Below are 15,471 nucleotides of genomic sequence, written 5' to 3'. Positions count from 1 at the left end.
GCAGGCCTCCTGGACCGGGAGGCGGGAGGAAGCAGGAGAGCAGCTGACGCGGGCAGCCTCTCAGACCGGAGCCTCGGGCCCCCCTCCTGGCGGGCAGATCAGCCCCCTGCCCTTCGGAGCCGAGGACACTCAGTGGGATGAAGTATGTCCAGAGTCTCATCAGGAAAATCGGTCCATCATCAGCCAGACCGCGCCTGCCCTACCCCCCTGCTCCCGTGGCCCCCATGCGGCTGGCCTGTGGCTGGGCACTGCTGTGTCTGGCGGCCGTGGCATGGTCACTGCATTTCCAGGCCTGCCCGCGGGCCGGCCGAGCCAGACCCTCCCTGGCCGGTCTGAGACGAGCTGGCAGGTGCCTCAGGGGCTTCCCTGTGGGGGCTCAGCAGATGCCAAGCCAACCAAGCGCTGGAGGAGGAGGGGTTCATCCTCCCGGCCCTGCTGGTCAGAACGCACCTGACTCCCTCTGATGTTCCAGGCCAGGGTGCCACTCAAGGCCACGTCACACTCCCCTGTGGGTGTGGCTCCCGTGGCCACCCCAGGCCCCCAGGAAGTGCCTGAACTGCCTGCTCACCCTCCCGTCCGTCCCAGGTCTGAATTCAGCCCAGCTACCCCACAAGCCCCCATCTTGTCCTGGTCACCACTGCCGGGAGATCTTCCCCCACAAGGGGTGCCCCGGCCAGGAGCGACCAAGAAGAGGCGAGAGAGCGAGCGGAAGCCGGTGTGTGGACAGTAAGCGTTTATTACCACGTGGACACAGACACCGAGGGGCGTGGACAGACTTCACACCGTGATGCTGGGAGGAGCTGCTGGCACAGTGCGCCAGGCCCAGGTGCGAGGGGCACCCAGGAGGAACTCGGAACCACCTAATGAAGCGTGTGGTTGGGGGTATCTTTTCTATAAACCAAAAGAAATGTACACTTAAATAGACAAATATAAAATACAAAAAAAGGCGAGTAGACCTGGTGTTCTGTGTCAGGTAGAATCTAAAAAAATCCAGGAATTGAACTTTTCCCTCATTTTAATATTTTCTCACAGGTTAAGACTTAAGTGAAACACATCCTGGCTTCAGTGCGTGCTCGGTGGCTGGAGGCCTGGCCGCACTCCTCTGTCCCCGCCGTCCGTCAGGGGTCGTGCTCGGGCCCTGCACGCTACGAGGTGCTGATTCCGCTCAGCTCCTGCCTGATGGCTGAGGACAGGAGGAGAGGAGAGGGCAGCTCAGCCGTGGCGGGAACCAGCCACCTCCTCCTCCGCAGGGCCCGCCCACTCCGGTGAGGTCGCTCCAACGCCTCTGGTCTCCTGAGACCCAGGCTCCCAGAGGTCAGAGGCCCCGATGAGGTCTGGGGGGCTCTCCTGCACCCCCAGCTGGCAGTCTTGCTAGAGGCCCGCTGGGGTGGGGGCAGTGGCTGCAGGCAGCCTTGGAGCCGGGAGGGGCAGGCAGGCACCAGGAGCCCCAGGCAGGTCTGGGCAGGTGGGCACCTCCCCACCCCCGTCCCTGGCCTGAGCTCTTCCCCCAGGAGGGCAGGGATTCTGCTTCCTCCTGTCCCCACCCCCAGGATTTCCCCCAAATCTGGGCCTTTCCCTGGACCGGGCCTGGAGCCAAGGCCACCAGAGAAAGTCCGATGAGAGCCTGGCCTTGTCTGATGAAAGGCCGCTTCCGGCCGCAGAGCCCGGACTCCTGGGGCCGCTCACCACTGAGGCAGCTCCACCTGTGCCCGCAGCCCCCTGCCCCACTGCCCGCTCCTCCCACACAGGCTGCTTCCGGCCCCAGGCAGCCCCTCCTGGGGTCGCCCAGCTAGGAAGCCGAGTTAATAGCTGGCCTGTCTCCGTCCTGGCTCCAGCTCCTTCTCGCTGTCTCTATTCATTAACTCCTTATCTGTCCGGCTCAGGCCTGCGGGGACCTGACAAACAGGAACCCAGTGTTCTCCGCTGGGACCAGGACAGGGTGTGGCTCGGTCACCCAGGTAGGCTCTCACCCTCGCCTCCTCTCTCTCCAGAGTCCCGCCAGCCCTCTGCCACCCAGCTGTGACTTCGTCCCCTGCTGGTGGGGAGCAGGTGGGGCCTGAGGCGTCTCCGTGCTGTCCCGGGGGGAGCCAGCCCTGCTGAGAGCCCTGCCCTCCCCTCTGGCTCCAGATCTGAGCCTCTGTATCAAAGGCTCGGTGGGGGCCCGGGCGGGTGTGACTCACAGTGGCCAGGCCCTGCCCTCTGGAACCAGGCTCTTTGGGGGAGCGCCACCCCTGCTCCCCCAGCCCAGGCCTTACAGCTGGGAGCCGGGTCAGGGCCACAAAATGGCTCTGCTTCCTGGGAGGTGTGTGTACTTAGCCAGGTCCTTCACCGTCTGAGCCTCAGTTTGCTCGGCTAGAGAATGGGGAGGGCTTGTGGGCTGTCAGGGCGGATGCCTCCGGCCGGGCCGCCCTGGCCCTGCCGCTGTGCCGCTCTGCCCGCCCTCAGGACCAGGGTGAGCCCGACTCACCGTCGATGATCTCCTCCTTCACTTTGTGGAGCTCTCGGACCACCTCCTCCAGGATCTCCTGTGGGAGCAGAGCCTCTGAGGCAGGCACGGGAAGCCGGCCTTGCGGGGGTGAGGTGTTGGAAGGGGTGGGGGTGTCCTGGGCCTCCCTCCGGAGCCACAGCCCCTGCGTCACCCTCACCCACACCCCGGAGCCGGGGGGAGGATGGTGTGCCCGGGGGATGGGACACCCTGGCCGGCCCTGCCTGGCCTCCAGCACCTCAGGCCCCTCTGGAGTGCCCGGCCGGCAGGGGATGTTTATTTCCGCGGTGGGCCGGGGTGGGCCTGGGGCAAATGCTACGACCCCCTCCACTGCTGGCTCCCTGACTGACCGCGGGCCCCTCTGGGGCGGTCCCAGCCCCGGGCTCCTTCACAGCCTCTCAGGAGCGGCCGCGCTCACCTGCTTCATCCGGTCCAAATCGAAGGCGTCCAGGGCCACGTCGTTCACACTCCCGGCCGGCTTCATCCTGGGGAGAGGGCGGTGGGTGCGGTGAGGCAGGGGGCGGGGCCTGGCCGGCACGCACCACACCGGGACCGAGCCTGAGCAGGGACCTGGGCGCACCAGGGCCTCCTGCTTGGGGCGGGCCCTGCGGGATGAGACTGCCCCTTCCCGTGGCCCTTCAAACCCTCTGTGCTTGTATCTGTGGCCGCTCCTTAGCCACGCGAGGAGGGTTCTACCGCCGCCTCCAGGACCTCGGGATGCTGTGACCATGTTTCCCAGCCAAGAGTCAGGGCTCAGGGTCCCACTGAGGGCCGCTCCCGGCGCTGAGAGCTCTCGCAGGCGGCAGTGCCCACGCGGCCTCCCCGGGGAAGAAACACTGACAGCTAGTCCTGGGCGCGGGCTCTGTTCCCGGCAAACGGGAAGCCAGCAATGGCGGCACTGAGGACAATGCGAATCGCAAAGCCTGTGCAGCAAACACCCGCTTAAAGGCCTGACTGCAGCAACGCCCCTGGACAGGGCTTTGCTCTTCGGAGGCCAAGGTTTCCGTTTCCTGGGCTGCGTCTTCGAGAAGTTTTGGAACTAAAGCTGGTTCGAACGGCAACGTCTCTTCCACATGAATCTTTCCTGGAAAATCTTAGCAAAACACCCGATTGCTGTCCCGACATGGACAGAGAGGCGGGCGGGGCCTGCGTGTTCTGGGCAAGGACGTGGCCGAACCGCTGCAGGGTCCGTGGACGTGACGGCTGGTGGACACACCGTGACCGTGATCGGACGGATGAGAGCGTGTGGTGAAATCGAGGTCCGCTGTTGTCCACGGCCACGGAGAGGAGGTGTGAGAGCTACGGTGCTGTCGCAGCCTCGCTGGGAAACAGCACAGAGGCTCCTCAGACGAGAAACAGCCAGCAACCCCACGTCTGGGTTTTGTGCGAAAGAGATGCAATCGCTGGAGGAGGGAATCTTGACGAGGTACCTGCCCCCCCCCCCCCCCCCCATGTTCGCTGCAGCATTAGCCACAGCAGTCAGGACACAGAAGCCGCCAAGTGTCCATGGACAGGCGGGTGGGTAAGAAGACGTGGAACACACACATGTGGGGTTATTCAGCTGTGAGACAGAGGAAGCCACGATGTGTGGCAACATGGATGGACTAGAGGGCATGAGGCTGCGTGGAATAAGCCAGGCAGAGGAAGACAGACACGGTCTAATCTCACTTGTATATGGAATCTAAGAAAAACAACAGACTTATCAAAACAAAGAATATGTTGGTGGTTGTCAGGGGCTGGGGGGACGGGTGGAGGTGGTCCAGGGCGCGCACTTCGGGTTACCGATGGATCCGCTCTGGGGATGGTGACTGGGCGGCAACACTGCGTTGTGTGCTTGAAAGTAGCTAAGGAAGCAGATGCTGAGATTCTCTCCACGCACACCGGGAACTAGGCGAGGCTAACTGACCTCCCTGTAATCACTGCACTCCGTACGCGCATGGCAGATGCCACGCTGTACGCCTTGCGCCTGCACAAGGGGGACGTCAATTATAACTCAGCACAGCTGGGAAATCCCGCTGCCTGCCATGCAGAACTTCAGTGGTCCGGGCACAGAACGGAATTAAAACGAGTAAATTAAATGCTCCCTCCCCTCCCAGATGAACTCAAGAGAGAGGCCAAACGTGGTCCCAAATGAGTTTGTAAGTAATTGTGGGTACAGCCTGGAGACCCCCAGGCCATCACACCCATCCTGTAGGTTCAAGTCCCTGTTGCCACGGAAACCTTCCGGGTCACCTGGGCCAACTGCCTCACCTCTGTGCCCCCGTTCTCTCCATACGAGGCATGTACACCCAACAGTCTCAGATGGTGGCACTGTCACACCCTGTGAGCACAGGGACGGCCCTGCTGGAGGGACGGACCGCGCTAGAGAACGGATCTGTCTCAGGGCTGGAGTCCCCTTCTGAGGGGGCACGGGCAGCCCGCCCTTCCTCCAGCAGCAGGAAGTGACCACTGTGCCCCGGACACCCTGCCTCCTCCTGGGCCTGCTCTGTGCCTGCCCCTCCCTCCATGCACCTCCCTGCACAGCCGAGTGAGCTCCCCCAACAGCCGACAGCCCAGCGCCTGTGTCGAGAGCGCATAACTGGGCCTGCGCACAGAGTCCAATCACGAGACGCCTTCCTACCCACTGCCCTTCCTCTTCCCGCCCCACTTTGTAGCCACAGGGCCTCAGCAGTTCCATGCCTCCGATGGGAAGGCGGTCCCCCAATCTCAGAGCCACCCAGATGCCACTCTGAGGGAGGCCTACCCAGCCTACTCGCTACAGCGCCTGTCCCCAGTGCTGTCTCCCATGTGACCCTCCGAGCCTCCTGAGCACCTGGAACCCACAGCCGTCCAATCACAGGCCTTCCTAGCAGAGATGAGGTCTCTGCAGGCAGGATGAGCAGGACCCCGCCCAGACCTGGCAGACACTGGCCCTGAACAAGCCCTGGCTGTCCCTGAGTCCTCTCCCTGCTCACCGAGTGTGTCATCGCCCCTCCGGCCAGGGCCAGGGGCAGGGCCAGGCCAGTGCGCTCTGCTCATCCCCCCTTTCGCTCTGCAAGACCAGCCTCAGACGCCACCTGCTCTGCCATTCGAGGGGCTTCCCTCAATCTTGGTGGGCAACGGAGACATTTCTTACCCGGGTTCTGGAGCCTGCGGTTCAGGTCAACTCGGCCTCTGGTTACTATGGGGCTGCTAGTCTCTGCCTTTCGGGGCTTCCTCAGTTTCAAATATCCTATCCTGTTACCACACCAGCTCTTGGTTTGGGAAACATGGTCAGCATCCGCCCGGGGACCTGTGCTGTACTCGGAGGAAGGCGAGGAGGCGGGGCGCCGGGCCAGGCCCCTCATGGCTGAGCTGTGGGGTGCCGCTGTGGCTAGTGAGCACTTCCTGTGTCCAGCTTCTGTCCACATGGCCGCCCATGAGGCAGAGGCCGACAGACTCTTCACGGGGTGGGGGTGGGGCATGCCCAAGGACACAGAGCCCAGAGCTGGGACTCCCTTCAGCTCCGCTCACGCCCCTTTGGGCAGGTCGCCCTCCCGCCCGTCTCTCCCTCCCTGAGCCAGAGCACCGTTAGACGACAGGACAGGGACAGGGTCTGTGTTAGTCACGGGCAGGGGACAAGGGAGGCCCCAGAGAGGGGCGTTCGGTACCTCGAGTGAGGCTGTGACTGAAGGGGGCTCTTAGCTTCGGGGCTCTTGGCCATGGACGGGGTTCTAGGGCAGGGGAATGAAACAGACACGTGAATGGGCACCGTGGCGGCCTCGGCCCCACCGATGGCGCAGCTGAGCCTCCGCGGGCCGCTCACCTGGACAGCAGTGAGGACACGGGCTTCTCCACGGAGTTGCTCCGCTCCCAGGGCTTCCGGCCCGCCTCTGTCAAGTCACGTCAGAACGAGGAGCCTTAGGGCTGAGATGACTCCCAGGCCCAACATCCCTGACAGGAGCCCCCCCCGCCCCCCGCGCCCTTCAGGAAGCTCTGCTTTGGGGGAGCTGATGCCCGGCTTGTCCTCAGTCCCCCTTGGGCCCAGGCAGCTCTTGCAGGCTGTGGATGACCCTGCTGTCAGCCGTGTCTCCCCCACTCAGGACCTGCTGGCCTTGACGTGTGGTCTGGTTTCGAGCCTCACCATGAAAGCCCACCCTCCCTGAAATGTGAATCAAGCGCCGGGAGCTCTCGGCTACGTCCTCTGCTGTTGGAGCAGCACCAGCAGGGGTGAGCGGGCAGAGGAAGCTGCGCCAGGTGCTCAGCCAGCCTGAGGCCCACGTTTGCTTTTGGGGGCCAGGCCCCTGGGGCCCCACGAGCACCTGCTGTCCTCTGACTCGTTGGTGCTCCCCACAGGACGGCTGGCCCTTCCCTATCCTGGGCGTGACGGCTGGTTTGTTTTTCTTTCCTCTTTTTTAAATTAAGTGGCATTAAATTATATTTCCCTTTTGTGAAGAGATTTGTCAAACTGAACTGAATTCACTGACTTTGTGGATGAGCAGAGAGGCAGAAGGGAAAATTCCCAGGCAGCAGAGAGGCCGACCGCAGGCCAAGGCAGGTCTCCTGAAAGCCGCCCCTGGGACCTGCTGGCACAGGTGCTGGGACACATCCATGCTGCAGGCGTGTGGCCCTGAGCGAACCATGTAACTACACTGAGCTTCGACCTCTTACACTGGCCAACACCAGCCCCGCGGCCTGGAGGGAGGTATTTACACTCGTTCACCGAGAGCCCACGCGGCATCCCATGGAGCAGTCCCGCCAGGGAGGCAGACGCGCCAACAGCGCCAGGCCACGAGGTGGGGCAGGTCGGAGCTCCTGTCCTGGACAGGCGCTGGCAGGCAGCGCTATCTCGTGTGGGGAAGACAGGGCTGGGTGGGTGGGTTCTGTGGCCTGGCAGCTCCGATGCCCACAGGCAGCCATCCCTTGGACGCCAGCACTCCTTGCCCTGGTCACCGAGGGAGCCTGGGGCTCACCAGAGTGCTGGCTTTGGGGGAGGTGGCAGGGAGACCCCTAGCGCAGCCCCTCTGGCCGTCTCTGCTCGTTCGTCAAGTGAGGCGGAGGGAGCGGATCATGGCCCTGTGGGAGTGCCTCCTGCTCCGAGACCCTGGCCCGCGCAAGCTGGGCAGGGCACCTCTTACCTGAGGAGTTGGGTGGCTGGCTGGCTGCTCGGGTACCCGGAGAAGGAGAGGTGCTGGGCTCTTCCTAAAATGGGGGAGAAGCTTGGCCGTCAGTCTGCTTCCGAAGGCTGTTGGGCTGTGACCAGGGCCATCTAGAAAACCCTAGGTTTCTTCTTAGGGAACATGTTACTTTTATAATCGGCAAAATAATGAGTGTTATTAACAAATGAAACCCCAAGTCCGGGTGGGAGGTGGTCTGGCCCATGGAATCAGGGAAGGAGAGGGCTGCAGGGAGACACAGGCTCCTGCCTCGCGGGGCAGACTCTACAGCTGCACCAACCTAATGCAGCCGCCCAGGGCCCAACCCTCCGCACAACAGCGCCTGAGCTCCTGGGTGTGCCCGCCACTCCCCGCCCAGGAGCAGCTTCTGCCTTGCTGTCCACTGAGAGGGGAGCAGCCAGGTGGGACCCACCTAAGGGACCGCTGCTCTTTGGGCCTGGCTCCGCCTCTGATGGCTGATGTGAGGAACAGATATGTCTGGGTGACCCTAGAGGGTGCTGTGGCCACCCACAGCCCACTTCCCAGGGACCAGGCGGGGGGAGGCTGTGGGATGCTTCACTTGTCCTTCACCAGAGAGGTGGTTCTGAGCATCTATCCTAAGGTATCTCTGCCCCCATCAGCCCACAAGTTCACGAACATTGCTGCCAAAATGTGTTCTAAACGCTAGGTGTGTCCCTCACCCCCCTGTGGAAAGTCTCTGGAGTCAGCGGGCGGGGGTGGAGGCAGCGTGGTGGGCGGGTGGGCAGAGCCGCCTCCCAGGCCCTCGGCCTGTCTGTGCTTTTGCTGACGCTGCTCCCTGCGCCGCGCTCATGCTCTGGTCTCGGCCTTGAAGCTCAGGGCAAACGGCGCTTCTCGTGGGCGCCCCAGGGGGCTTTCGGGGCTCCTCCTTCAGCCCCCAGGACCCCTGGTGCTCCTTCTCTTCTACCCTCAGTGTTTCCTGGGTCCCCTCCCTGAGGGCAGAGGCCACATCCTGCCATCTCTGGGGCCCCAGCACGTGCACGGCCTGGCCCACGGCAGAGCTGCTCTGCCAGTCGCTCAGCTGGTGCGGCTGCCGGGCCGGCGTGCCACAGGGCGGTGGGTGGGACTGGTCGTTGGAGCCTAACTGGCCGGTGCCGTGCCGTGGGGATGACAGTGAGTGCTCCGCAGGCCCTCCCGCCGTCCTCCTGTCCCCCTGCCCATCGCTCCTGCAGATCACCTGGGGACGTACCTATCACGGGCACCAAGTGCACCGCATGCCCCAAGGCCTGGCGTGGGGCCAGTGAGCCTTCCCGGGTATTCACGCAGGTGGGGGTGCGAGGGGCGCTTGCTCACCGTTTGGCTTTCGTCTTCCTTTTTATCAGCCGGCTTGTCTGTCTGGGAGGCTGCTTTTCTCCTAACACAGAGCAAGAAGCAGCAAATCAGCTCTGAGAGGTTCCGCACCCACCCAGACGCCCCTGTGTGGACACACTTGGTCCTCAGAGGATCCCGTGGGGGGATTGGACCCGTCCTGAAGCCCCTTCGGGTCTGTGGCGAAGTGTCCAGGTCTTCTGTGCTGGTCCCATGACCCTGGACACGAAACTGGCCTGGCCACATGGGACGGGAGAGGAGCCCGTCTAGGCCGCGACCTGCCGGCCAGGGCCGTGGGAGCATTTCGTCTGCGGACCACTGCCTGGTGAGCAGACCACCTTGCGGGAGGAAGGAGGGACCTCTTTGTTCTACCCAGCACGGACCACCACTGAGAACGGACATGCTCAGGAAAGGAAAGACTCTGAATAGCCGAGCCGATGCCTCTGGACAACTCATGCGTTTCCCACCAACTTTAAAGTCTCACCTGAGTGGCCGCCAATATGTGAGATGGGAAAAGGCAGCTTTGAAATAACGCCCGACTCCCAAATCTACACATGTAGACCTTCAATATTCCCCAAGACCTGCCGTTGGGACCTTCAGCTCCGCGAAGCTGCCAGGGCACACAACTCTTAGATCTGGGGGGTGAGCAACCCATCAAGAAGGAAGCTGACGCCCGGCCAGTGTGGCGGTCATGGTTCAATTCCCGGCTGGGGCACATGCCGGGTTGCGGGCTTGATCCCCAGTAGGGGGCATGCAGGAAGCAGCCGAGCAATGATTCTCTCTCATCATTGATGTTTCTCTCTCTCTCCCGCTCCCTTCCTCTCTGAAATATATAAAAAAATATATTTTAAAAATGAGAAAAAAGGAAGCCAGCCCCGCGAGTGGTGAGGGGCTGCAGGGTGGCTGTCACCAGTTGGGTGGCGGAGCCCACACAGTCGGCTCCTCAGCCACACAGGGCTCCTTCTTCGGCCGTCTGGTCTCAGGAAGCAGGTCCACCCACCTATCGCTCCTCAGATACCATCTTCCTCCCCACACAGCCAGGCAGGTCGCTTCTCCCCCTGCTTTATCTCGAATCTGCCTTTCCCCGTCTACTTTGGACAACTGGTGCAAGCCACCATCATCGCTTCCTGGACGCCGGTGGTGTGCTCCCTGGCCCACCCGCTGTCACTCTGATCCCGCCCTAAGCAGGCCAGGCCACCCCAGCCCGGTGGCTGCAGGGAGGGCGCAGAGGGAGGAGGCAGTCGGCCATTACCTGTATGAGGAAGCGGGCTCCACCACACCCACCTCTTGGTGGATGTCAAAGAGCAACCCAAGTAACCCCGCCGAGCTGTGCAAGTGTTTGTTCTCGGTAGGGCCCACCAGCATCTGGCGTCCCACCCGCTCTTGGCAACGTGCCTTTTCCGGTTCTCAGGAACTTCCTCTCCCTTTGGTCTAGGGGCCATCTAGGCCAAGCTGTCATTGTGAACGTGTTGGTTTTGGACTCGGGGGAAGAGTGAATGTTTTCTTTTTGAAAAACACCTCCTGTTTTTCCAGGAGGCCCCGCTCACCTCTGAGACAGAATCCAGCGCACCTGCAAGGAGGCTGGTTCTCCACTCCCAGGGCCCAGGGCACGGCTCAGCCTTCCCAGGCACTGAGCCCTCCACCCTCTGCTCTGGTTTTGCCTGGATTGCTGTTCTCTCCCACCTCAGCCCCAGAAGTGTTCTTGTCCTTCAAGGCCGAGCACGTGTGGAACCTCCTCTGTGAAGCCCTCCCGGCTCTCTCCCACAGGGAGCTGTTCCCACCATGGTGCAGCCGCGGTCACCCTGCACCTGGTCACTGTCTGTCCCCTCTTGGTCCCCTCTATATGCTCAGGCCCCGCTGCAGGCTCGGGAGGCCTTGGGCAGGAAATGCTGGCTCTGCCCCAGCTGAGAAGTGACGGACCAGCTACCTGCACGCTGGGGCCTCTGCTCCCACCTCACCTCGCAGAGCCGAGCAGATTTAAGGAGGTGAAACCGAACACGAAGACCCCGGGCACACAGAGAGCTCGCACTCAGCTGACTTGGAGGGCAGAGGGAAGAGCCCGGAGGGTGAAAGCAGGCAGGAGGGGTCCCGGCTGGAGCAAGGTCCCGGCCCTGGCTTTTCTTGGACCACAGGGAGCATCCGACAGGTGAGCCATGACACCGGGACCTGTCAGGGCATTCCTGCCGCCACGCCACATTCACGAGTAAAACCAAGTTTTGCAACCCTTCCGAGGAATTGTGTGATCTCTCCACCTGCTCAGGTTCCATGTGGGGAAAACTAAGAGCCAGTGACAGGCCAGTGGCCTTGGGCAAGCTGGAGCCACACCTGCGGGTGTGGGCAGAGACGTGGCTGGCAGGCTGCAGGGCCCAACAGGACATGGATGAAACTGCTCTTCCACCTCAGGGTGACGTCCTCCAGGCTCTGGCCACCTCACAGTCCCCTTTCCTGTGTCCTCCATCATGGCCCTCACGTGGGGCAGCCACACCGCCCAGCCCTGGCCCACACCTTGTTTGTGTTGGGATCCTAAGTGCAGGGAACACTCCTCATTTCCCTCTGAAACTATTGCCCAGTTTCTCCCTTCTCAGGACGGCTGTACTTGAAAGATGCTTCAATCCTTGTTACACTGAAGTGGGGAGGGCTTTAAAGTTCACGGACGCCTTTCGGCCTGACGCCTCAGACTGACCCCAGGAGAAGAGGAAACTTAAGGGTTGTCCGCCTGGCTGAGCCCAGGTGACAAGGCGTCCTGGGCTCAGGCAAGAGCTCTCCTTCGGTGCTGGGGCCGCTGAGGTGGGCAAATACCCCGAACGCCCTAAAACCCCCTAAACCCCTACCTCTTGGCCAGCAGCTTGTTCATCTCTTCCATGAGGCCTCCTCCTCCGCCCCCACTGCTCGCCCGATTGGCGTCAGACTTGGAGGTCCCGCTGGGACTGGAGCCCCCGGACGCATCTTCGGGCTGCGGGGAAGGACCAGCGTTTAGTCTGCTGTCGTGGTGGACGTCACTCGAGGGGATCACGGGACGTGTGATTCCCACGATGGCAGTGCAGAAGAGGCCCAAGGGGTCGAGTCCCATCCCCCCGACCCACAGGTGACAAACAGAGAGGGACCAGGCCTGGCCGGTCAGTGGACGCTCTCCTGGCGCCCAGCGTGACCCGAGGGGAGACAATCCTTGGCATGGAAGCCGGCCTCCCATCGGAGGTGTCCGAGCCCGGCCCGGCCCAGGAGCTCTGCCTTCCAGCAGTGGGCGGAAGGGCTCCGGAAGTGAGGCTGGGCCTGAGGGGGCTGGTTTCCATGAGAAGCACGGACGGAGAGATGGACCCGGGGCCCAAGTCCTAACTGCGCCTGATGAGGGAACCACTTCCCGCCCTGCTGTGAAGGTCACTGTGAGGATCACAGCAGGTTACAAGCGGCTCCTGGTCTACCCAGTGCCGTCCCGTCCGGTTCTCACTGAAAACAGCTGGCAGAGGTGGTGTCCAGACTGGGGAGGGCGGGGCTGCACTCGGGGAGATGGGGACAGGGGAAGGCTCCGTCCATTCGGCAGTTAGAAACTGGCCCCAGTCTATCCGGCTGTGCTCAGGGACGCTTACCCGCTGGACCCTCCTCAGCTTGGCCCCCGCCAGGGCAGCAGCCAGTCCTGACACGGAGCTCTCGTCGTGGCTGGCGCCCTGGGCTCCTCCGGCTGGCAGTGGGGGTGGGGGAGGGGGAGTGGCCCCTGTGGGTGGCGGTGGGACAGGGGGTGGGGGCGGGGGTGGAGGCCCACTACACGAGAGGGGGGCGCTGACTGCAGATGAGGGGTGCCCCGGTGGGAGGGTGGGTCCTGAAACACAACAGAGGAGCTCAGTTAGTCCCTAGCCCTCACTGTGCTTCCTGGGAGGGAGGAGGGACAGGTCAGCCTGCTGCTCGGAGGGAGCAGGGACAGCTCAGGCTGCCTCTTCCATCCCCTTGGGGTGAGCTTGGCCCTGCTCCGGTCACTCCCTATGCCAGTCCCCTGGCTGGACCCAGTGTCTAACACCCCTTGAGCTCAGCTACCTTTGTCCTGCTCTAGTGGTGGGTCTCCAGGGGGAGGAAGGTCTTTGGTGGCTCAGATTGTACCCTTTCTTCTGTGTCCCTTCTCTGTGCCTTGCACCACCCTAGGCACTGGCAGATGCTGGTCCCTGAGGTGCGACTGTGAGTGACCCTTGGCCCCATGACAGGGAGCAATGCTGAGTGCTGGTCAGTCCCGTCCCTATCTCCCCTCAACATCCAGCACCAGAGGCTGGTGGGAGGAGCCACCAAGCTGAGCTAACCGCCCACTCTCTCCTGTTCTCTGGGTCCCCTACTGTCATCGAAGGTGACTGGCACACTGAGACCTATGTAGCTCTTCACAGGGGCCCGATGCGCACGGCACCACCGCGGTGGGGGGCTGCCACCGAGCAGTATGGGGAGCAGGCCTGCAGGCTCTCACCTGTGGCTGAGGTTCTTCTCTCTAGAGACTCCTGGCGCTGCTGCTCCATCACTTGTCTGAAAAGCAAAAGAACCAGGGGGGTCCACGGAGCACAGGCTGCAAGGCTGGGTTTTGCCGGCTCTTCCCGAGGACCCACTGTGTGCCCTGGGCTGGGGGGGGGGCCTCTGATGGCCACTGGGCTTGCCTCCCCCACTTAACAGAGGTGGGCCACGTGACTGGTCCAAGATCTCCAAACAGGTGGGTGCCGGCAGCCTCCTGAGTCTCAGGCGCCCCTAAACAGGGAGCCCCCCACGAAGGCTCGGGCGCCATGTGGACGAGTGACCACGCTTTCCTCTAGGCTGGATGGGCCCCCTGGCTTCTGTGCCTGTGGCCTCAGCTGACCCGACCTCAAATGTCCTGTCCCCACGGCACCTGGCTAAGTCCCGGAACAATTCCCAGGCGCTGGGGGTTGTCGGAAGCGGACACTCTGTGGGCACGTGCTCATTCTTTTCGGCACAGGTGTAGCCGCAGGCCTGGCCTCCACGGCAGGGCCATGCGGTGCGGGCAGTGCAGGCTGTGAGCCTCGCGGGGAACCCACACCGAGCTCCTGACGGCAGAGCAGCTTCGCGCACTCTCACAGGCCGGTCGAGTGAGGACACTGACCCACAAACACGCCCGCAGAATCTGGGACGGTGGCGCTGGAGCAGGAGGGGGCTCAGGAGTCATGTGGACCAGGGACGGCAGCAGCCTCACCGGTGTGCGCCCACCCTAAATGCCTGCTGTGCAGCAGGGGGCAGGGCGCTTCGATGCCCACCTGGCTCAGGGGAGGCGGAACTGGAGGCCAGCAGTGTCTGCATGGCAGGGGGGCCGTGGGCCGTGAGCCTGCGCCCTGTGCACGGCGAGCTGGCCTTTCTCTGGTGCCTGGCACCGGGTCCCACACTCAGTGAGTGCAGCTGCTCGCCTCTTAGAGGAAGGTCACAGTTTACTGCAAAGACCATTCAGAGGGAGGGAGCTTTCTGGTTCCCATTCTGGGGTTCCTGGCTTTGTGGGCCTCCGATTCTCCTCCATAAAATAAGCATCCTATCACCTGTCCTAGGGAGTTCTTTTAAGAGTTATACCTGGTACCTAAAAAATAACAGAAAAGACCCTTTGGCATTAAAGGTGTCTGAACAACTCCCAGCAGCAACTCCATTAGCCTCTCCTTCTAAACTGCCGAGACATCACCCCACACTCCACCCTGCCCAGCAGAATTCATACTTAGAAGCCCTCAGTAAAATGAGGTGTTTGGAAGTATTTACAAATGGGGTTGCGCTTATCACAGCTCCCGGTGCAGGCTCCGTCAGCCACCCTGGCAGGCACCAGCAGGGCCCCTGCTCTGTAGTTTGCCTCCTGCCGTTCACAGACTGACTTCCAGGGGCGCTCCGGCCTGCGGCCAGTTGACTGCTGGCAACACTGAACTGCCTGCAGCCAGTGGCCGCCCACGCCTTGGACTTGGGTGGTGGGTTAAGACAACGCAGCGTGTGGTGATGTTCAAGCAGTTCTGAGAGAGCCAAGGGAGGGTCTGCTCAGGCCCACATGCCCCTGGTGCATTCTCTCGCCGTGTGGTAGGGCTCACTCATGCCCTCTGGGACCTGGCGGGCGGCTGAGCTGGGCTGGACCAGGTACTTGCTTCTGCCTCTAACTCCTGCCTCCTTTGGGCAAGCCCTCCCATTGCCCTGAGGGCAGTGGGGGGTACAGTGGGGCAGAGCCCTTGTGAACAGTTGCTGTTTTCCTGAGGCCAGAAGACAGGCCTGAGGAGTCAGTCAACATGGGAGTTAGTGCAAAGGAGTCCTTCCAGGGAGCGTTCCCTCCCCCACTCATTGCTTGACCTGAGCAGAGCGAGGACTAAACTAACACTGCCATCCTCACAGCACAAAGGGCCTGGAGGGTATTGTGCTCAGTGAATACGTCAAATACCCTGATTTCACTTATATGCGGAATCTGTCGAAAACATACACGAACAAATTAAAACAGACTTACAGACACAGAGGACTGATGATGATGCCAGAGGGGAGCGGGCTGGGGACTGTGTGAGAAAGGTGAAGGGACCGAGAAGTGCAGCTCGG

General features: G+C 62.3%; 1 protein-coding gene and 1 long non-coding RNA gene across 5 annotated transcripts in view; both read right to left on the bottom strand.

Moving 5' to 3' along the window:
• Positions 1 to 718: 718 nt before the first annotated feature.
• EVL (Enah/Vasp-like) overlaps positions 719 to 15,471 on the bottom strand; it is a 119,850-nt gene continuing 105,097 nt past the window's right edge. For 3 of the 4 annotated variants that reach the window (XM_059686215.1, XM_059686211.1, XM_059686214.1), the window contains exons 5-14: positions 13,388 to 13,443; positions 12,531 to 12,760; positions 11,778 to 11,899; positions 8,932 to 8,992; positions 7,582 to 7,645; positions 6,270 to 6,336; positions 6,115 to 6,177; positions 2,904 to 2,970; positions 2,468 to 2,525; positions 719 to 1,183 (exon numbers count right to left, since the gene is read on the bottom strand). In XM_059686215.1, the coding sequence (XP_059542198.1) occupies positions 1,146 to 1,183; positions 2,468 to 2,525; positions 2,904 to 2,970; positions 6,115 to 6,177; positions 6,270 to 6,336; positions 7,582 to 7,645; positions 8,932 to 8,992; positions 11,778 to 11,899; positions 12,531 to 12,760; positions 13,388 to 13,443 (826 nt within the window). In that variant the 3' untranslated portion in view covers positions 719 to 1,145. The remainder of the gene's footprint in view (positions 1,184 to 2,467; positions 2,526 to 2,903; positions 2,971 to 6,114; positions 6,178 to 6,269; positions 6,337 to 7,581; positions 7,646 to 8,931; positions 8,993 to 11,777; positions 11,900 to 12,530; positions 12,761 to 13,387; positions 13,444 to 15,471) is intronic. The other variant, XM_059686218.1, reaches the window with a different exon arrangement.
• On the bottom strand, positions 4,140 to 6,102 carry LOC132229761 (uncharacterized). Its single transcript, XR_009451715.1, has 2 exons — positions 4,997 to 6,102; positions 4,140 to 4,965 (listed from the first exon to the last, which is right to left on the bottom strand). It is a non-coding gene; the product is annotated as an uncharacterized LOC132229761 (long non-coding RNA).

This window comes from Myotis daubentonii, chromosome 1 (genome assembly GCF_963259705.1).
Source record: "Myotis daubentonii chromosome 1, mMyoDau2.1, whole genome shotgun sequence".
In the NCBI taxonomy this organism is placed as follows: Eukaryota; Metazoa; Chordata; class Mammalia; order Chiroptera; family Vespertilionidae; genus Myotis; species Myotis daubentonii.
The sequence above is the reverse complement of the archived record's forward strand: the minus strand, read 5'-3'. Positions and strand labels throughout refer to the sequence as shown.